Below are 23,923 nucleotides of genomic sequence, written 5' to 3'. Positions count from 1 at the left end.
GGGAAAATGTGAACACTATGAAATTAGCCTAAATACAAGCTGGTCAAAAGTTTAAGACCATACTGAAACGAAGCGTTAATCGTTAAACACGTAACGAAATTTAGTCATTTGTGTTCAAGCATTAGCCTTGGCAACATCTCCCACTGACATCTCCTGTGTTACATTGGGTGAAAACATGGAAAAGGCTAAAAAGTTGACAGAGTTTGAACGTGGCAGAACTGTCGAGCTGCAAAATTAAGTTCTCTCTCAACATGCCATCGCCGGTGAGACTGGGAGTAGTAAAACTGCTGTTGCAAATTTCTTAAAAAACCCTGAGGGATACGGAACGAGAATTTCAAGTGGTCGGCCCAAGAAAATTTCGTTGGCTTTGAGCAGGAGATTTCGACGGATTGTCCGGCAACACACCAGCCGTCGAACCAGATTAAGGCTCTTACGGACGCAGAATGCAGCTCAAGAACAATAAGACGGCATCTACGAGAGAAAGGCTTAAAAAACCGTAAACGTCTTCAAATGTCACGCTTCCTTCCACACCACGAAACAGCTCGGTTAAACTTTGCTGAGAAACACCAAACATGGGACGTAGAAAAGTGAAAGAAGGTTTTGTTCTCTGATGATTAAACTTTAATCTGGATGCTCCAGATGTCTTCCAACTTTACTGGCACAATAAGGATATCCCACCGGAGACATTTTCTACACAACACAGTGGAGGAGGTTTCATCATGATCTAGGGTGCTTTCTCCTTCCATGAAACAATGGAACTTCAGGTTATACAGGGGCGTCAAACACCAGCTGGCTACATTGGCATGTTGGAGAGAGCATCCTTATTGGCCGAAGGCCGTCGCTTGTGTGGAAATGACTGGATCTTTCAGCAGGACAACGTTAAAATTCACAATGCCCGCAGGACAAAGGACTTTTTCATATCGAATAACGTGATTCTTTTGGATCATCCAGCGTGTTCGCCCGAACTGAACCCCATTGAAAATGTTTGGGGGCAGATGGCAAGGGAAGTCTATAGAAATGGACGTCAATTTCAAACAGTGCATGATCTACGTAAAGCCATCTTCACCGCTTGGAATAATATTACAGCCAGCCTTCTCCAAACACTTATATCGACCATGCTAAAGCCAATGTTTGAAGTTATTCGCAATGACGGCTGTGCAACTCACTAATTGTGGTCCCGGCATGGCCAGGTGTGTTAAGGCGTTCGACCCGTAATCTGAGGGTCACGTCGCGAGTTTGTTTCGTAAACAGAATTGAAGCTATAAATTATTAAAGACAGGGTAATCCATGCCTGTTTCGGAGACAAGTATCCATAAGCCTATCTTCCAGACAGTTAGTATTAAAATAACCAACATTTTTATGTTGGTTGAATAGAGTGCAGATTATACGTAACTTACTGTATGAGAAGAGGTGTACAGACATATACACGAACATATGTAATAGCTGAATGTTTGTTACATACTATTAACAAACAAATATATACATATATGTATACTTTACTTTCGTGCATAGTATTTCATATGTTTCTCAGTCACTCTGAACATTTCTATTCATTTGGCGTTAATGAAAAAATACACATACGTGTATATAAATGTATATATGAGAGTGATTACAATTATAGAAATAGGTATCGAACACTACCCATTACTCATCTCTGGTGGGGGCTTGTTTTTGTTTTTTTGTTTTTGCTTTTATTTCGCACAAAGCTACTCGAGGGCTATCTGTGCTAGCCGTCCCTAATTTAGCAGTGTAAGACTAGAGGGAAGGCAACTAGTCATCACCACCCACCGCCAACTCTTGGGCTACTCTTTTACCAACGAATAGTGGGATTGACCGTCACATTATAACGCTCCCATGGCTGAAAGGGCAAGCATGTTTGGCACGACAGGGATGCGAACCCGCGACCCTCAGGTTACGAGTCGCACGCCTTAACACGCTTGGCCACGCCGGGCCCTCTGGTGAGCTAAGTGTGCCACAGCCGAATCTTAAAATCAGGACACTGTTGAGCTTCACACATACGCTGTTCATGTTAAGTCACACAACTACTAATATCCGATATTAAGAAAAATTTTCTATCTGTCTGCGAATGCATTTCCTCCTAAACCAGTTGACTTATACATACCAAATTTGGCGTACTAACTTATTAGTTCAAATGTAAACCACATTCTTATTAAGTTCCCCCTATACTGAAAAACAAAAGTAATTTATAGAATAACCCTTATACTTTCTGCAGTAGTTGTTGGAAATAGGCAAGTGTGAACAAAACTCACACCACATAAAAATCCTACAAGTCAATAACTGTAAATCATATGTTCAGTACTTTGGCTTCTGTTCCATAATAACCAATATATATTGTAATAAATTATCTAGGTGCAATGCGGAGAATCAATATATTGTTGCTGTTTGAGTTTCATGCTCTTTTCTGATTCATACCATTTGACTTCCAGCTTACTTTAGGGATAGAATAAGCAATCAAACCTGAATTATTGAAATATTTAAAAATTAAAATCTTTTAGGATATTTTTTACTCCCTGATGTAAAATACATTTATAAATAGAAGCAAAATATTATTAAATTTAATGAATTAAGTGTAAGAAATGCACACAGTAGGAATCTTGACCACATCTCTACTGTGAAATGGCTGCTTTGAACAAGAACTGACGGAACTATAAATTTTCTAGACTCGATTGCTACACCTCTCCACTTCTGATCCACCCCCAATGTCTCCAGGGATTTACATAGCTAGAAACCGGGTTTTGATATCCGTGGTGGACCGAGCCGTTGTGTTGCTTTGTGTTTAATTACAAACAAACTTCCGATCTACTTCCCCTGTCTTACAACAAGTATCTAGGAGAACAAACGCTATCAAAATTTTTCACAAGATTTTGCTTATTTTTAGCCAATCTCTTCGTGTTTTTCTCGTTTTTAGGAGAAAAGACATGTAGGAGTACAGTCTCCTTAAAAATAACATAAAAAACTTTTAAGTTAAGACAATTACGGTGTAATCATGTACTGACAATTCACTTTTTACTTGTAGACTTTGTCAGGCTTTCAGGGCAGAGCTGGGTATGCAATTTGCCTCTCAAACAATTAGTCAAAATGCACATCTACTTCGTTAAAATGTGCAGTTAATTAACATCAAATCAAATACAAAACTTCACCTAACTCCACAAGTGTTAAATTATGAAAGGTGATATAGATTATCTAGCCGTTAACAAATCTGATACGTGAACTTTTTTCCTTTATTTTTTACACAAGTTAAGTAGTTTGTTTATCCGTTTTGTATGTCTTATCTCTTTCTCTTATCTGAGACATATTTTCATTCCTGAAACAATGGCCGGTTGCGTCTAGTAGAAATATATTCTCGGTTAAATTTAGTCTAACGTCTGCTAAAGCCAACAATGAGGTATTTCCATGCCTCACTCAGAACCTGGGTGCGCCCTCTATCTTTCGACGCATCACTGTCACTTACGTGAGTTATATTACAGCTACTAATGTTTCTACACGTGCCTCGCTTGAACAAAAACAGCACTGTTTTTCGCTCTGCTTCGAGTTGTGCAGTGGCTGAGAGTGTATTGTTCTATCAGCATCAGTTGCGGATGGAAGAATCCAGACAAAGTGCTACCGTTTTTAGCTCCTGAGTTACTGATCTGAGAAAAATAAAACGTTTGCATTTTTCCCCTGCATTATTACCACTTATTAATGCTGCCTTTTTTATTGCCAGTTTCGTGTGTGTTTATGTAATTAACTTACTTTTCATAGTTCATTAAAATCATCACGAAACCTGTCAATTTACCGATTATTCTCGAAAAAAAAAGTCTTTAAGATTATGAACTTTTTTCTTAAATCATAGTTCGTAATAAGAAATAAATTATCTGTTTGTTTTTTCTCTCACAAAGCGGCGCTTGGGAAAACAACACTGTTCGCGCCTGAATACTAGTCACAGCAGAAATTTAATCTCAAGCACTAACGAAATTAATTAAATGTTGAATTTCCCTCGTGGAATGCCAGAACGTGCTGTTTCGTATAAAATTTTAAACGTAATACGCTCTAAGTCAGAGAAACCAGACATAAAATATTAAATGTAGTAATTAGTCAGTACGTGAATGTAAACATAATTCGTTGACTGTTTTAATAACTGTTAGAAAAGTAGGAAAATATTAATTGAAAAGTAGCCGTTCTTTCTGGCCTATTACTTGAACGTTACCAGTTTCCATAGGGATCCTACATAACGAGCTATTATTAGTTACACTTTCATGTGCGCATGCGCCAAAATAATATAAATCGTGGCTGTATTTCTACTAACTCCTGGCAGTCCGTGAAGGAAGTAATGAGCTCAAACATAATTAGAAGAAGGAAAGGAACAGTTAAATTAAACAGTAATCTGTCATTTCATTAAGCAGATGTGTTTGCCTTTTTTTATTTGTCTGTTTTTCAGTGTTTTCTAAATAAGAAATATTCTGTTTGTTAAAGTATACACAACCTTCAATACAAACATAATGATCTGCTTATTGTAGCATACACAACGTTTTCTTTGTTGTATCGTACACAACGTTTTCTTTTGAGGCCTAGTTTGGAATTGATAGACTAGAAAGAAGCCAGCTAGTCAACCGCACACACTGTTATCTCTTGTCTCACCGAATGCACGAAAACTTGTGTGTTTATATGATTCGTAGGATCATTTTATTTACATCTAACGGTCATTATTTGACTTATGGTTCTTCAGAGCGGGAGGAATGTAAATATCCAATGCCTAGAGCTTTAACTGTGTGTGTTTGTGTGTGTGAATGGGAGTACTCCGAGAATACCCACTTTTACTGATTAGGCGCCAAGTAATGTACCAGAACATTGCTCGAATACTCTCGAGTTGTATTGAGGCGGCACGAAGGAGTGATTGGCGTGAGAGTTATTGCTGTTGGTTGATTAGTGGAACACGAATTTCTTATTGGTTAAGAGTCAGCTGAAGATTTATAATTGGCTGGTTGTGATTCTATTTTGATTCGCATTTCCATTTTTACTGGTGGAGAGGCGACGGAAGAAGGAGAGGTTAGAGCGGGATCGTTTGTATTAACTTGGTGTAGGGACGAAGGTGCGATCCACAGGGGGAGCTAACGAGTCGAAGTAGAAGTTCCAGAATAGAGGGGCGGAAAGGGACGGGGGCGCTGGAGATTGGTAACTATAGAAGTTTTGGTGAGTTCAGAAGCGGCTGAGTTTAGAGTGGGGCTCGGTTTGGGTGATTACAGTTGTAGAGTCTGAGTCTAGATGACCTTTTTTCTCTTGTTGGGCTTGGTTTGGATGGTTACAGTTGTAGAGTCTGAGTCTAGATGGCCTTTTTTTCTCTTGTAGGACTTGGTTTGGATGGTTAAAGTTGTAGAGTCTGAGTCTAGATGGCCTTTTTTTCTCTTGTAGGACTTGGTTTGGATGGTTACAGTTGTAGAGTCTGAGTCTAGATGGCCTTTTTTCTCTTGTAGGACTTGGTTTGGATGGTTACAGTTGTAGAGTCTGAGTCTAGATGGCCTTTTTTCTCTTGTAGGGCTTGGTTTGGATGGTTACAGTTGTAGAGTCTGAGTCTAGATGGCCTTTTTTTCTCTTGTAGGACTTGGTTTGGATGGTTAAAGTTGTAGAGTCTGAGTCTAGATGGCCTTTTTTTCTTCTTGGTTTGGATGGTTACAGTTGGTTTGGATGGTTACAGTTGTAGAGTCTGAGTCTAGATGGCCTTTTTTCTCTTGTAGGGCTTGGTTTGGATGGTTAAAGTTGTAGAGTCTGAGTCTAGATGGCCTTTTTTTCTCTTGTAGGACTTGGTTTGGATGGTTACAGTTGTAGAGTCTGAGTCTAGATGGCTTTTTTTCTCTTGTAGGGCTCGGTTTGGGTGGTTACAGTTGTGGGGTCTTTCACGGTTAACATATTCTGAATTTCCGGGGACTCGTTTTTGGTACTGATGCCTAGTGAATACTGCAGAGAAAGACGGAACTAGACGAAGGAAGTATTTGTTATATAACTTTTCGTCGGTATCGTGAAATAGAACAAAGAAGCCTTTGTGAGTGAGTGTATGACTTGTTGCGACACAATGGTTATTTTAATGAACCGTATTGAATTTCCTGTAACCCTAGAACGAATTAGAACAACATTAAAAATGGCACTTATTAGGAATTATTAAATGTGTCGCAGGTTATGAGCTATTGGTAGTAAAACGTCGGTCTTGTTAACTGGATCATGTTTAGCAAGGAGAACTTGCGGCCGTTTGTTCACATCTTAATTGTACTTTTTTTCGTCGTTATTGTGAACCCGATGAAACAATGAACCTTCTTCAAATGACCTGGCCCGAGCGTTCTCCTTTTTACAGACTGTACTTGATTTAAACGTTTAAATTCAAAACGCTTTCTTCAACTTAAATTTTGATTTATATTAAATTTGATACTATTGCTACAGTTACTGTTTATTGTGTTGAGACTGAATTATTCTTCTCCTTGTGGGTTTCAAATTACTTGGAGTGAAATTACGGGTCATCGTGCAGTTCCAGGGCAAAGTCTATAAGGTTAGTGCTGCGTATGTTCTCTATAATTTTCTGGTTATTTTCATAACTGAATTGTTCGCCTGTACCTCCTTATAAAAAACAAACAAACGGAGAAGAGGTTGGATTGTATCTTGGGCTTGTGGGGAGTGGGGTGGAATAGCCTTCCGTGGAATGTAGAGGAAGGTGAAGTCGTCGTGGGTGACAGGTTGGAGAGGTATTACGTCACGTCGTAGAATCTTGGTTTTCGTGGGGTTAGTTGATACCCCGAGTTTAATGGAGCCAATGATGTCTCGCAGTAATCCGTCAAGGATTATTGGGAAAATGGGCCAAGTATCCGGCTAGCAGTTTTCTGAGTTGGGCGACACACATGGCCTCATGCATGTCTTACTGTCTCGGAGGTTGTTTTCACAATTAGTCGATTTGACCTTCCGGCGGCTCTTTTCCCTGAGAAAGTCTCTAAGCAAAAACCGAAAGGACCGAGGACGGTACATGACTGAACAGAGGGAATGACGTTCACTTTTATAACGCCTCAGCGAACCCAAAGTATGAAGCAGAGATTTTACGTCAAAGAGCCTCGAGCAGAGAACCCTTGGATTTACAATTCGAGTACGTTAACCATTACTTGACACCCGACTCCCTACATCATTCAATTTATAAAATATAAATAACGTTCTGTTTCTGTTGTATTTGTTGAAGTATGTACAGTGTTGTGTTTGTTGAAGTATTACACCATTGTATTTGATGAAGTACGTACAGTCATGTGAAAAAGTTAGGACACCCTATGAAAGCCTGTGTATTTTTGTAACATTTTTGGATATATAGATATTTGATCTCAATTTTAACAATACTGAGAGATTATAGGAATATAACTAAACAATTAAAACTGAAGAAAAGACTTTTCAAGATCTTCTGTACATGTAATTCTACACAAATGCATATTCTAACTGAGGAAAAAGTTAGGACACCCTATCCCCTAGTAGCTAGTGTTATCCCCTTTGGCTGAAATAACTGCAGTGATACGCTTTCTGTAGCCATCTACCAGTCTCTGACATCGCTTTGAAGAAATTTTGCTCCTCTTCTCAATGCAGAATTCTTTCAGCTGTGAGATGTTTGAGGGGTTTCTTGCATGTACAGCCCGTTTCAAGTCACCCCACAGCATCTCAATGGAATTAAGATCTGGGCTTTGACTCGGCCATTCCAGGACTCTCCATTTCTTAGTTTTCAGTTAGTCCTTGGTGGATTTACTGGTATGTTTTGGGTCATTGTCGTGTTGCAGGGTCCAGTTCCACTTCAGCTTTAATTTTCGTACAGATGGTCTCACAAGCACTCTCTGATACACAGTATAATTCATGGTGGATTCTATGATTGTGAGCTGTTCAGGTCCTGCTGCAGCAAAGCAGCCCCAAACCATAACATTTCCACCTCCATACTTCACAGTTGGTATGAGGTTCTTCTTCTGGAATGCTGTATTTGGTTTACGCCAAACATGTCCTCTGTTCTGGAGTCCAAATAATTCAATTTTGGACTCATCTGTCCAAAGAACATTATTCCAGAAGTCCTGGTCTTTGTCCACTTTCTCTCTGGCAAACTTCAGTCTGGCCTTGATGTTTCTCTTAGAGAGCAAAGGTTTCCTCCTTGCACACCTCCCATGCAAGTTAAACTTGTGCAGTCTCTTTCTGATTGTAGAGGCATGCACTTTCACATCAACAGTAGCCAGAGCCTGATGTAGGTCCCGTGATGACATGTTAGGATGTTTGGAGACCTCTTTTAGCATCTTGCGGTTTGCTCTCGGGGTGAACTTGCTTGGACGACCAGACCTAGGCATGTTGGCAGTTGTTTTGAAAGCTCTCCACTTGTTGACTATTTTCCGGACAGTGGAATGACTGATTTCAAAATATTTTGGGAGCTTTTTAAATCCCTTACCAGACTCATAAGCTGCTACAATTTTCTTTCTGAAGGCTTCAGACAGCTCTTTTGCTCTCACCATGGTGCTCACTCTCACTTCAGCAGGCGGGTGCACACCAAACTAAATGTCTGAGGTTTAAATAGGGCAAGCCTCATGCTGAGTAACGATCTTCTAATCATGTGCACCTGGTGTGATACACCTGTATGTGAGTTGAGCCATTTTAAGTGGGAATAAATGTGGGGGTGTCCTAACTTTTTTCTCAGTTAGAATATGCATTTTTGTAGAATTACATTTACAGAAGATCTTGAAAAGTCTTTTCTTCAGGTTTAATTGTTTAGTTATATTCCTATAATCTCTCAGTATTGTTAAAATTGAGATTAAATATCTATATATCCAAAAATGTTACACAAATACACAGGTTTTCATAGGGTTTCCTAACTTTTTCACATAACTGTACATTGTTGTATTTGTTTAAGTATGTACACCGTTGTGTTTGTTAATGTATGTACACCGTTGTGTTTATTGAAGTATGTACACCGTTGTATTTGTTGGAGTATGTAGAATGTTATATTGCCCCCCGCTAGTACAGTGGTATGTCTACGGATTTACAACGCTAAAATCAAGGGTTCGATTCCACTCGGTGAGCTCAGCAGATAGACCGATGTGGCTTTGCTATAAGAAAAACACGCACACGCAATGTTATATTTGTTGGAGTATGTACAATGTTATATTTGTTGAGGTATTACACTGTTTTGTTTATTTATGTACTTACACCGTTGTGTTTATTGAATATTTTGTGAATTTTCGATCAAACCTGACACTTGAGTTCTTAGGCAATGAACTACATAAACAGGAATAAGAAATAGAAAGCTTGGCATCTGAGTTAAAGTAGGAAAACTTACTCTTTATTTAGCGGTTTTCGCCCATACATAAATAATTATTTTATCTGATGGTTTTTTTATAAGGTGGTTAATATTAATGATTTTTATATTTTGTTAAATTTTACTGTTCTTGTTCGGTTCAAAATCCCATCCTTTCCAAGCTCGGTACAAATTAGATGGTTGTTAAGAGTGGGTTCGTTTCAGGATTGGAAACATCTTTAAAACGTAAAAGGAATCCGGTCTTTGTACTTCACAATGTGTATTCATATCTTTTGAGAAACTTCAGAATACGTTCCCAGTTAAAAGTAGGGTTGGTTCTCAACGTAGAAGTCGCGTAGTTTTATGAATTTCTTTGCCCTACGTGTGAGGGCGCCTACATCGGTTCCACAACAAGAAGACAGTCAAATTCTTAAACACATGCTCAAGAAATGCGACATTTTAGTATCTAAAAATATGTTTCAAACCACTGGAAGTGGAGAGAACGAGATGGTGTTAAGAAACTTTACTACTACCGAAAAGGAAATCTGCTCAAAATAGCCAACAAGTCCTGTACTTTTATTAGTGATAAAAGGCAGTGGTTCACACTTTTTTTTTTATGGTTATCCATTTCTAAACGTGCATATTTTCACTTCCAACTCTACACTACGTCCCGTCTAATCTATTTCTATGTGCATGTCGTGTTATCATATTAATTGTTGTTACTATATTACTTAATATATATATATATAGTAGTATTATTTGTACAGTAGTTTTTAAAACTTTATTATTGTGCAATTTGAACTTTTGGACACAATTTGCATGCTTCAATATGCAGACCGAATTTCCGCCCTAAGCCCCACGGATATAAGAAACCACTGTCTGACAGTAACAAAATTTGTTAAGCCTCTTATTAATCGTAAGTGAAAATATTTCATTTTATTATCCGCTGACAGTATAATAGTAAAGTGTACTACACTTTAGGAACACACAGACCAATATAGTATCGTCCGGAAACCGTTTACAAGTTATATCCTTTTATGAAACGAGACATTAACAACAACAAAAGTCAACGAATTTTGTTCGATTAAGTTTTCTTTATGATTTTGCTGATTTTATAATTTATTCCTAACGCTGGTCTGTAGAGTATTGTCGATTTGTTTTGAGTTTCGAGCAAAGATCCACGAGGGCTACCTGCTCTAGCAGTCCCTAATTTAGCAGTGAAAGACTAGAAGGAAGGCAGCTAACCATCGCCAGCTTTTAATCGAATAGTAAGATTAACTATCATATTATAAGGTTCCACCAAACGTGGAACGAGGAGTCGAACCCACGATCCTCAGTTTGAGAGTCAAGCGCGCAAATCATCTAGCCATACCAGACCAGTACTGTCGGTGCCACTCTGCAGTTAGTGAACCATCTAATTATATGAAATGATAAAAGGTATTGTGTAGCTACAAACAGTATTTTATTTGTCAGAAAACTCTGTTGTTTGACAAGAAGCTAAATAACAATTTTTTAATAGCTTTGTTGTGGTGACCAACAAACCCTGATTCCTGTGATATCAAAATCTAACTAGAGTTATAGCTTAATAAGACAATAGCTTTTATTTACATTATGGTGAGAATGTGTCGGTTATCACTGTGGCAGCTTTAACGAGGTATTTCCTATTCACATATTGTAATTTAGGTTAAGCGAAGTTGGCGTCATAAAAGCACGTTCTACTTGACGGATTTTAGAAGACTTTCAAAGACGAAACTGTCTGTCTGTTCGGTAAAAGCTAAACACGGGACTCTGTGCTCGTGCTGAATTTTAATATCTCCCACGAGACTTGCCTCCAACCCTTCCACTAGACTGAAACCAAACCAGATTTCGTGTATTCTCAGAACGGACGTGATCATCACTGCGTCATCAACATGGATAAACCTCGGCAGAAAAAAAAAAACAACAACTGTACCAACATCGTCAAGGATTATATAGATAGAAATTTGTATGAATGCTGGAGGTAAAAGTCTCCAGCGGCAACGTGAAATATGTCAGTGAGGACAGCGAGATCGTATTGGAAGCTCACTTTCGTAATGCGGTATTCATCTTGCTAGCTCCAACAGCGATGTCGAGTGGGCTATATGGAGGGCAGCACTTCACGTTTGAATCAGTCACTCTATTTACCGACGACTGTGATCAAAAGCTGTATATGAAATATTGAGTACAGAGAGGTAAATCTTCTACTAGTTCTGTTCATTAAAGGTCAAGATAATTCTGTATGTCCTTCTAGTAAGGTCAGCGAGTTTGACCTAACATGAAAGGTCCCCTTGGGAACTAAGCCTTTCTCCTCCACCCCACATACAAACTGTTTTTACTAGTTAGTATAGTCAAGGAGTTTAATTCAACGTGACAGGTTTAATGTATTATTACGTTCTGAATAAGGACGAGGGTACAGCTTGAATTTTGTGCGAATGAGGGCACGCTTGTTCTTTTCAATAAAATACAACTTCTTGAAGAAACCACAGACTGTTATGCGGATTTTCGAAATGAGTATAAATTCGTGGCTACCAAAAAATGACGCTACCATCAAACCAAGGATTTTACCGATATTAGCCCTCAAACTTAACGGGAAACCTTCGGAAGTTAATTATCAGCCAATGAAACGGGCAGAGCCGAAATGGGGAAAAATAACTTCATTCAAGAAAGTTGGTTAATCGTTCATAATAACAGTTATAACATGTAGTAATAACAGTTATGAAATATAGTAATAATAGTTGTAACATGTTGTAATAATAGTTATAACATATAGTAATAACAGTTATAAAATATAGTAATAATAGTTATAACATGTAGTAATAACAGTTATGAAATATAGTAATAATAGTTGTAACATGTTGTAATAATAGTTATAACATATAGTAATAACAGTTATAAAATATAGTAATAATAGTTATAACATGTAGTAATAACAGTTATGAAATATAGTAATAATAGTTGTAACATGTTGTAATAATAGTTATAACATGTAGTAATAACAGTTATAAAATATAGTAATAATAGTTGTAACATGTTGTAATAATAGTTATAACATGTAGTAATAACAGTTATAAAATATAGTAATAATAGTTGTAACATGTTGTAATAATAGTTGTAACATGTAGTAATAACAGTTATAAAATATAGTAATAATAGTTGTAACATGTTGTAATAATAGTTATAACATGTAGTAACAACAGTTATGAAATACAGTAATAATAGTTATAACATGTAGTAATAACAGTTATAAATTGTAGTAACAATAGTTGTAACATGTTGTAATAATAGTTGTAACATGTAGTAATAAGTTATAAAATATAGTAATAATAGTTGTAACATGTAGTAATAACATTTATAACATATAGTAATAATAGTTGTAACATGTAGTAATAACAGTTATAAAATATAGTAATAATAGTTGTAACATGTTGTAATAATAGTTATAACATGTAGTAACAACAGTTACGAAATACAGTAATAATAGTTATAACATGTAGTAATAATAGTTGTAACATGTAGTAATAACAGTTATAAAATATAGTAATAATAGTTGTAACATGTTGTAATAATAGTTATAACATGTAGTAACAACAGTTATGAAATACAGTAATAATAGTTATAACATGTAGTAATAACAGTTATAAATTGTAGTAACAATAGTTGTAACATGTTGTAATAATAGTTGTAACATGTAGTAATAATAGTTATAAATTATAGTTCTGCAGCGCAGTTTCCATTGCTAAAGGTTACGTCGTGAGGCTGTCGCGTTCAAAATACACTCCACATTGTTGACTATCCATAATCCATCCACTGAACGAAGGCTACGGTTTTACCATACCTACTTCAACAGTCTAATCACAGAGAAATCAATAGCCACTGTTTGCGGTGACTAAACGACATGTCTTCATATGGTCATAAACACCTGATTCATTCTTCTTCTACTAAAGGTATGCGGTGACTGAATTGATATCCCGTGAAAGAGACTTGTGTATCTTTTCCAAACTCAGATGTTTCTTGACTGTGTTGCCTGAGACGTGCGGGCCGCTTTTTCCATTAACTTTTATGTCCGTGGGTTTTCACTTCCAACGAAACACCGAACTTTGTTCACCACAGCTGGGGTATTGATACAGTGGTCGTCTTTGTCTGAATAATCCTGCTTCTCCAAAGTGATCCAATTATTCCAAACCTCAATCTGAACCATCAATGTGATCTAAGTATTTGAACAGTTTACTTTGGAAAGGGATGTTACACACACACACACACACACACACACACACACAAAGTAATCACTTTTTCGTGACATGACGCTATCTACGTAATGACAAGCAACAACAAAATGTTCTGATACGTTCCATTCCATGTCACATGACATGCGAGTTTTGTATTTAACGTACTCAACCTTTTGTAAGACGTTTATCGTTAATGTTAATAACACAAAATACAACATCTCTCCATATGTTTCCTTTAATAATTTTAATGCTTCACGCCTAGACCGACATTAATTATGGAACGTAATAAGGATTGTTTTGTTTGTTTTTGAATTTCGCGCAAAACTACACGAGGACTATCTGCGCTAGCCGTTTCTAATTTAGCAGTGTAAGACTAGAGGGAAGGCAGCTAGTCATCACCACCCACCGTCAACTCTTGGGCTTCTCCTTTACCAACGAATAGTAGAACTGACCATCACATTATAACGCCCCCACGGCTGAGAGGGCGAGCATGTTTGGTGTAACGGGGATTCGAACTCGTGACCCTCGGATTACGAGTCGAACACCTTAACTCACCTGGTCATGCCGGGTCACGTAATAAGGAACGTACACTATGTATGTTATATATTGGCATAATAAAAACAAAGTTTTCTGATCTCTTGGCGACGCAGGTTATCGTAAAGAAGAAAAAATAGTGTGTATTAGTATTTGAACCACACTATATTCTCCATACTCATTTATGTAAGGGACCGGATAAAAAAAATTGTGTTAAAAATATTTCAAGTCCAATTTCAACTTCGTATAACAAGTATAATTAATTATACATTACTTCAGCGTAGCTTGATATTGTTTTTTTACACGGCGTTATCAACAAAATACTAGTTGTACTTAAAAACTCAGCACATGACCTCATCCGTCTTAAAACTAAATTTACAACTCAGCTATTTAGCCTAAATGACATCATTGCGAGATAACTAAATATATACAGATCTACTTCTGTTACACAACTGCTGTTTATGTTGGCATTTCCCTTTGTTCTACTTTAGATTGAGATTCTAAATTTGTCAAGCTGTTAGGGACAAAAATATCCTTCCATTTAAAAAGAAGCAGTTCCAGGTAAGGAAGGTGGAATTTTGCAGCTAAGCCTGTGGTAAAATCAAACTTTACAAGATCGTCTCAGTTCTTCTGTGATCTATCTTAAACATGACAAACAGTAACCTAGAACTTTTTGCTCGTATAAGATATTGTTTGTCGTAAACGTTCTTTGCCCATCACGGGTATCGAAACTCGATTTTTAGCAACGTAAGCCTGCAGAGTTGTTGCTGAGTCACTGTGAGGTGGCATTGTTTGTGAACACATGGTGGTTCGAGTTTCTGCCAGAGATTTACGACAGTAGATGTACAGTAGTAGAACGTGTGTACTACGAGTAGGGCGTGGCAAGCCAACTGAGTATAACACGTGAAAAATGTATTACATTCAAAATACGTTTGGGACCTGAAAGCATTTGTTTCACTTTCTCTGTTCCTGTGTTTAATTAAAAGGTTCAACTTACGTAATATCATATAGAGGAACAAAGTTTTAAATGTCTCATACTAATTGTAGTTTTTAATTTGCTGTTTGGTTTTATTTTTCATACTCAAGATGAGAGCCAGTAATATGTATTACCAAAGTGAAGAGACGTTAAAATTGCATTTTTTTTCTTTTCAAAATCTCTCTTTTTTTTTTTTTTTCATTTATGTTGTCCATTGCTATTCTTTAGGTTTTTATTCAGGCTTTAGCGACGTAGTAAACCTATTGAAATCGTCGTCAATTACAATACATATTACAAACGATACACCATTAACGTTCGAGCTACCTTAACCTTCCCCCAGTGGCACAGCCGCATGTCTGCGGGTTTGCTGCTTCAGATCGGGTTTCGATACCTGTGGTGGGCAGAGCATTGTTAACCTTTTGTGTAGCTTACTCGTGGAAAACAATGTATTAAACGTTGTTTATCAACTGGTCAAAAGAGATGGCGAATAAATTGATTTCAAAAGTGTTCTTCTTCATCAATACAAAGTTTTGTATTTCTTCGTTATTAATAACGGTTGAGATGAGTAAAATGGACAATTTATATCATACAGTCAGTGTCATGCTCATAAAAAAATATTTGAAATCGTTTCAACATTATTCAATACACGAGTGATAGCTTCCAGGTTTGGGAGATTTATAACACGAAACCAGAAGAAATGAAATTAATGGTGACAGTAATGTTAGAGTACAAAACAGCTTTCCCTTGCCCACTGTGTTTCTGGATATGAACCTGTAGATGGACCGCTATTCTGCTTCCAGATCCAGAAGTTGTCGCTACCTTGTTCAAGTAACCGAACAACGAACTCTGAGTAAACTTTATGAGAAGTTTCACAGTTATGGCAGGAATTGGTGAGAACCTGAGACTTCCATACCGACAGTCACTGATGAAGAACAGACACATAGTAGTTCCACACTGGTAGTCACTGATGAAGAACAGACACATAGTAGTTCTACTGACAGTCACTGATGAAAAACACACATAATAGTTCCACACTTACAGTCACCGATGTAGAACACACACATAATACTTCTACTTACAGTCACTGATGAAGAACAGGCACATAATAGTTCTATAATAAGAGTCACCGTTGTAAAACACACGTGTAATACTTTTACTGACAGTCACTGATGAAGAAAAGACACATATTATTTCCATACTGACAGTCACCCATGAAAAACACAATACTTCCATACTGACAGCCACTGATGAAGAACAGACACATAACCTACAGTCATTGACGAACAACACACACATAATAGTTCCATACTAACAGTCACCAATGTAGAACACACACATAATACTTCTACTGACAGTCACTGATGAAGAACAGACACCTAATATTTCCATACTGACAGTCACTGATGAAGAATAAACATATAATACTTTCATACTGACAGTCACTAATGAAGAGCAGCACATGAGGCCTACAAATATGAAGATACATCGAAACTGAAAACTAAACGTTACGACGTACATTGGTAAGATGATAGCTACACTAAATTATAACATCTGTTCATTCCTCTAAAATATCATTCGTCCACATTGTAGAGAGGCATTTGAGACATGATACGTAGTATCTTGTTTCTATAAATTTTCAACTCTTAATTTGACAGTCTATGTCTAGAAAAGAAAAGTCTGTAACTCGAAACAAAGTGTTTATTATGATACTGACGAAGCAAGTGGAGCAGAGTTTATTTGAACTAACAGGAAACACGACTCGATATTCTGAGTGAAAAATATTGCAGCTGCTATTTGGGGTCACGCACTGTATATTTGCTCGTGGTGATCTCATGATAACAGGTTCGCAGTCACTTCACCGCCCGTATCATACCCATGTTTGCACGAGCTAATTAGCAATGCTGAGCCGTGGTATTCAGCGATCAACCACAATCGTAGGGAGACTCGATAGAGAGAGGTACTACTCTTAAGAACTTTGCCAAGAACAGCAGATGGCGCACGACAACGGATAATTAGAAGAAACCTTACCAGTACTAATTCAAGAATCAGTGCCTTAATTTATGTTACAGTTGCTTTTGGTATTCTTTTACTATGCCGAAAAAAATAGTTTAAAACAACAAAAACGAATTAACCACAAGTATGATTTGAATTTTGTTTGAAAAATATAAAAAAGCAACCTCTTAATAGTAACACCTACTCCTGGTTTCTAAATATTTGACTACACCTGTGTTATTTATCGTCTGTAAGCTGTCGACAACTTTTGGAAGTAACAAAGACTGGTAAGTTTTAAAGAAATGCTTTATTACTATTGAATGAATGCAAATTAATTAAGCAATTAGAAACAAAAGAAAAAAAAACAAGTTTTATGATGCTAAAGAGTTTGTATGTTTTGAAATTTTGGGCAAAGCTACACGAGGGCTAGTGGCCCCTAAGTCAGCAATATAAGATTAGAGTAAAGGCAACAACTAGTCATTACTACCTACCGCCAACTCTTGGGCTAATCTATAACCCACGAATATTGGGACTGATCGTCATATTATAATGAACGTCGCTACGACTGCAAGGGCAAGCACCTTTGGTATAAGCGACCATTAGATAACAAATAAGGCGCTCTAACCACCTGGCCATGAGGGGCCATATGCCGAAAAGGTGAAAATACTGGGTTAAATATTCGGATCCAAATAACTATTTGGGTTGAAATTTATCTGTTCCTGATTGAATAAATTAACGGTTGAATTGTTCCATAAATAAGAGCGAAATTAGATTAATCATAGTCATTCGATGTACAAAATGTAATGCTCATATTTGGTTTGTTTTGAATTTCGCACAAAGCTACAAGAGGGCTATCTGCGCTAGCCGTCCCTAATTTAGCAGTGTAAGACTAGAGGGAAGACAACTAGTCATCACCACCCACCGCCAACTCTTTGGCTACTCTTTTACCAACGATTAGTGGGATTGACCATCACATTATAACGCCCCCACAGCTGAAAGGACAAGCATGTTTGGTGTGACGGGGATTCGATTCCGTGACCCTGTACCAGCGGGGAACATTTCCGGAAATAACCTCAAACGTACGCTTAGGTCCATGTGATTTGAGAATTTCAAAAAAGAAAAAAAAAGGAAAAAGCGTCCTTTTCAAGTTAACCGTCTAAAATAAAATTACTAAAAATTCTTCCAAGTTTTTCCAATTAATCAAATAAACCCTTACATAAGACTGTCAGCTCTTCACGCATTGACCGTTGAAAATAAACCAATCTGTACTCAAGACGTACTTACGTTATTTTATAAGATAAGAAGTTATAACTGTAACACGTGATGTTGAGAAATTATGTTGAAAGAATAAACAAGAACACATAATCAGTTATAACAAGGCTAAACACAGTGTTTGAGAAATTTCTCGAATAAGGTTTATCAATCGTGTGCTCACCGCCTACTTTTTCGGCCCGGCATGGCCAGGTGGTTGAGGCACTCAACTCGTAATCCGAAGGACGTGGGTTCGAATCCCTGTCACACCAAACATGCTTGTCCCTTTCAGCTGTGGGGACGTTATAATGTGATGGTAAATCCCACTAATCGTTGGTAAAAGAGTAGCTCGAGAGTTGGCGGTGGGTGGTGATGACTAGCTGCCTTCCCTGTGGTCTTACATTGCTCAATGAGGAACGGCTAGCACAGATAGCGCTCGTGTAGCTTTGCGCGAAATTCAAACCAAACCAAACCCCTACATACCATAAGGTTATATTGTTTGTATAACATCATAAAATTTGCTACATCTCTTTGTATGAAACAAACATGTTGTGTCTCCTATATAACACAAAGTCATATTCCTAGTATAACGCCATTAAATTTGTTACATCCCTTTATATGAAACAAAGTTGTTGTGTTCAGTGTTCCCTCCTAGCTGCGCGGCCACACAACCACCAATCAAACGCCGCGCACATCCTTAGTAATGATAAGGAGTATCAACTCGTTGACGCCCTTGATGGCCCTGTTGTGTTTCCCGAATAGTATAAAGTTTTATGAGTAGTGAATATTTCCTCAAAAATTTGATATCGTGTTTCATTCCTCGTTGATTCTTCATCACAGAATGTTCCAACCCTGGTTTCTTCTTCTTTTTTTTTGCAGGTTATGGCAACATCGCTCCAAAGACTCCATGGGGAAAGCTCGTGACCCTCCTCTACGCCATTGTTGGTATTCCGCTGATGTTGTTATGCCTGTCCAACATCGGAGATGCCATGGCTCACTCCTTCAAGTTCATCTACTGGAAAGTGTGTTGCTACCTCTGCATTAAACCACAGAAGAAATCCCGGAGATCACGGTCATCCTTCCGACATGCTAGTCGTTATTCGGCTGGTTGTAGCCCTCCTCTCGACTTCAACAAAGCCACGCAGGAAACTCACCAAGATACACTGAGCCGGAGTAGTTACTGTACGGCTCCAGCTACTGTTATGTCTGACAGTGACTCCCGTAGCCCTACTTCTCCACTAAGCTCTCCTACTGTTCCTGCCTCTCCATCTTCTATAGCTCCTGGTTCGCCTCAGTACTTAGGCCCTAAACTTTACAGCTCTCCACAACGGACCCCATATGCCGATCATTTGAATGCCCAACGGATTCCCGTTATATCCAATAAGTATGTTCTTCAAAGTGGAGAAGACATCCCAATTGAACTCTCACACCCTTCTATGGGGCGTTTGGACCCTTCTTATCCGTACAGTCTGCCCCAGGGAAAGTTGCGTAGGCCTGACCAATGTAACTGGGGAAGCCGCCGCCAGGAGGATACGTTGGACCTAGAAGAGGAAGAGGAATCCGGGTCAGAGGAGAGTGATGAAGAAGAAGTTAGTGTACCAATATGGCTGTGTTCTGCTATCGTTATTGGCTACATCTGCGGCGGTGCCTTTCTTTTCACCATCTGGGAGGACTGGAACTTCTTAGACAGCTCCTATTTTTGTTTCATAACTTTAACAACTATCGGATTTGGAGACTTGGTTCCTGGAACTGCAGTGCTGTCTGAAGACGCCCAACTAACCCTGGGCTTGTGTGCTCTTTACTTACTCTTCGGCATGGCTCTTTTAGCAATGTCGTTCAACCTAGTTCAAGAAGAGTTCACCAAGTCTGTGAAGTGTATTGGTCGGAGGATTGGAATACTCTCAGACGACGAGGATGATAACTGAAGAACCACAAAGAGCTAGAAGACTACTGTTGCATCCTAAAGGTTCTCTAGCATCCTCCCGAGGTCTCACTCTAGTCTCAAGGTTTACTAAGAGCTTCAGTGACCATTAACACATAGTAGAAAGGGTGAAGCCTAAAATGCATGCGTACGTATATATGAGTATTAGAAGGATAAGAAAGTACGGCAGGGAAATATTGTCACATACTCAATGCGGACTCCCCTGATTTTGTACAGTGCAGCTGTCAGATAAGCAATACGTAAACCGTATGAGTGTTGCTTTGTTTGTTTGTTTGTTTGGAAATTTCGCACAAAGCTACTCGAGGGCTATCTGTGCTAGCCGTCCCTAATTTTGCAGTGTAAGACTAGAGGGAAGGCAGCTAGTCATCACCACCCACCGCCAACTCTTGGGCTACTCTTTTACCAACGAAAAGTGGGATTGACCGTAACATTATACACCCCCACGGCTGGGAGGGCGAGCATGTTTTAGCGCGACGCGGGCGCGAACCCGCGACCCTCGGATTACGAGTCGCACGCCTTACGCGCTAGGCCATGCCGGGCCATGAGTGTTGCATCTACTCTTTACTTCCAACATGCAGGAGTGGAGACATCAGAAAAGTAACCATAGTGATATGTCTAATAAAACAACTTTTAACAATCAGTACCACCACAGAATATGTTTCAGAATTCTGTTGTATTTTATATTCAAGCGTAGACTAGGAACTATCTGTAGGACAGTAATTGTAAATTTTGTGATTCTATCTTGCTGTCATCTGGAAATAGTTGTTAGGCTTTTAAAGGTATGTTTAAACTACTGGAAATTATAGCGATAAAGATATGTATATGGAATGTAGCGAACAGAGGTTTTTGTCCTCTTACCAACAATGTGATATTTCTAGTTAGATCCAAATAAATTTCGGGTAGTGATGAAATGATGAACTACAATGCTACCAGAGGCATTATAATTTATAAATCATTTTTTCATATGAAAGGTTTCAAGAAAAGCCGTTAGTATTTCTGTGAAACTTGTTTTCAGTTATTATCATGAAAAGAATTCGTTTCATTATTTAATATTTCCACTGTTTCTCATTCAAATGCTGTGTGTACTTGTATTACTGAAACGATCGAATTTGTCCTTATTGTTGAAACAAACTCGAAAGATTTTACTTAATCTTTGTTGAACCGAGTATTAATTATCATAATCCCAAATTACTTCCTATATTCTCGAAAGTTCTCAAACTTAATTATTTGAATACGTAAAAACGAGTTACTTAGTTTGGGCGTGTCCACCTGAAAGGCGTGGGGTGACAGACTTCAACTGAAGAGCTCTTATCCCAGCAACTTGAGATATCAGTTATGTTTTTGGACGGGTGGCGTTTTTACACTTTAGCTTAAATATAAAAAGTACCTCCCGTCAGATGAACGTGTGGGGGTAGGTAATAGTAATGAGAAACGAACACGGAATCCGCAAAGTTTTATAAGAAAAACCTGGGATAAATTTGGATTTTTTATAATTAAAACAAACAAACAGACATCCTTGACATCGGTTTGATGGTCAATCGGAATAACAGAGAGCTGTATACATAACTTCACGTGGCCAGTCGGCAGTACAGAAAATTATTGGCTTAGTTAATGTAACCAATAAGAACATTAAAAAGAATCTGAGTAAAAATTTACGTTGTTTTCAATGTATGTTAATAATATATATATATGATGATCTTTCTTTCGCCGAATGATTTATCCAAATTTTAAATTATTTGAAACATAACATAATGTTAGGCCTTTCTTTCCCACAAGGCCCAGCATGGCCAGGTGGTTAAAGCACACAGCTGGCCATCTGACGGTCGCGGGTTCGAATCCCCGTCATACCAAACATGCTCGCCCTTTCAGCTGTGGGGACGTTATAATGTTACAGTCAATCCTACTATTCGTTGGTAAAACATCCTTGACATCGGTTTGATGGCCAGTCAGAATAACAGAGAGCTGTATACATAACTTAATGTGGCCAGTCAGCAGTACAGAAAATTATAGTCCAAGAGTTGGCAATGGATGGCGATGACTAGCTGCCTTCCCTCTAGTCTTACACTGCTAAAATAGATAGCCCTCGAGTACCTTAGCGCGAAATTCAAAACAAACCAAACAAACTTTCTCACAAGTATAAACCCTATGATCTAACAATTATATATTGTTAACCACAAAGCTACAAACTGGAACATATGTGTTTTTCTCACTGAAAGTATTGGAAGTCAATTTTCAGTGTTATTAGTCCTCGTACTTACCGCTGAGCCAACAGGGTGCGTATTTTAGGAAGAAATATTGTTGTTATGCATGTTTCTCGTAAAAATTGAAGTTATTTAGTCAGTTAATGCTTAGAAAATAGCTCTGACAGACATAACCACAAATTTATGGCAATTATTTGTACTTAAAAGGAGTCAAAATAGTAGAAATTAATTTAAACTATTTAAAATGAAATGGTTTGCTTGGAATTTCGCGTAAAGCTACACAAGGGCTATCTGCGCTAGCTGTCCATAATTTAGCAGTGTAAGACTAGAGGGAAGGCAGCAAGTCATCCCCACCCACCGCCAACTCTTGGGCTATTATTTTACCAGGGGATTGACTGTCACATATAACGTCCCCACGGCTGAAAGGGCAAGCATGTTTGGTGTAACGGAGATTCGACCCTCGGATTACGAGTCGAGTTCCTTAACCACTTAGCCATGCCGGGCCTAAAGTGAATTGTGTATTCTTGTTATCTAACAAACATTCATGAGTCAATCTAGTGAATCCTGGGAAAAATGACGTAAAGAAAAGACTTTCTTAAAGAACCTTAAACATTTGCGGATAATTGTGGGATGTCCTATAAACATACGATTATTTACTAAAGAAGAAATCCAGTCAGTTGTGATGAGTATCGTGTATTAATACGCTGAAAACTTTTAATTACAGAATAAAAAAGCGACGGGTTGGATAATCTACAGAGAGTGAAAGAAACTACTCACACAAGGTGATTAAAAAAGTAAACACAAGAATCATTTAACACCTTCCCGCTAGTAGCCCAGATATCTGTGATTTCTTTAAAAACTAGCACTTACATTATGCAAAAGAAGAAAATGTTGCCAGTAACCAAGGTCAGATCAAAGGTTTTATTGGCCCTAGGCTTTTCAACTTATAGAGGCCTCCTCGAGACAGAACCTCTACGTGCAATGCATTTATAGTCACAGCTTGAGGCCCCCTAATTAGCGTGAGGCCCTGGAGTCCAGCCCGGTAAGCTCATACTTTAATCCGAGGCTGCCAGTAGGTATAACAAGTGAAATTAAGATGACCTAGTCAGCTATGACTATCTTGGTAAAACACTTGTCCAAGAAAAGCCCATAGCAAGGATAAGCCACTGATCAAATTTACACGAAATCAAAGATGGTTTTCCAAAATAGAGATGTCCTGATGTACTAACGAATATGTCCAGCCAGGTAGAGTTTGATAACATGACTGAAAAATGGGCGGTTTTAGCTTTACGTGCTATAACATACACGAATGAGGAAAACCTGATGGGGTTAAAATCTAAAAAAACACACCAAAAATACGTTCTGTTGTTATTGTTCCCTCAGCTCTTTCACCTAGTTATACAGAAGAGGTAGCTAACTGTTACACCTATAACTGTTAATAAGTTTTTAATAACAGTGTAAACATTCCCTTTATATTTATTTTAAAAGTTTCAGAAACCTTGT

The 23,923-nt window shown here is 38.1% G+C and overlaps 1 protein-coding gene across 1 annotated transcript in view; it reads left to right on the top strand.

The window, feature by feature from the left end:
* Positions 1 to 20,243, top strand: part of LOC143253453 (potassium channel subfamily K member 18-like) — a 57,225-nt gene extending 36,982 nt beyond the window's left edge. The window contains exon 2 of the mRNA XM_076507376.1: positions 19,157 to 20,243. Coding sequence (XP_076363491.1) covers positions 19,157 to 20,202 — 1,046 coding nt within the window. The 3' untranslated portion in view covers positions 20,203 to 20,243. The remainder of the gene's footprint in view (positions 1 to 19,156) is intronic.
* Positions 20,244 to 23,923: the final 3,680 nt, after the last annotated feature.

Source organism: Tachypleus tridentatus, chromosome 6 (genome assembly GCF_004210375.1).
Source record: "Tachypleus tridentatus isolate NWPU-2018 chromosome 6, ASM421037v1, whole genome shotgun sequence".
In the NCBI taxonomy this organism is placed as follows: Eukaryota; Metazoa; Arthropoda; class Merostomata; order Xiphosura; family Limulidae; genus Tachypleus; species Tachypleus tridentatus.
Note: the sequence above shows the minus strand (reverse complement) of the source record. Positions and strands in the feature narration are given on the sequence as shown.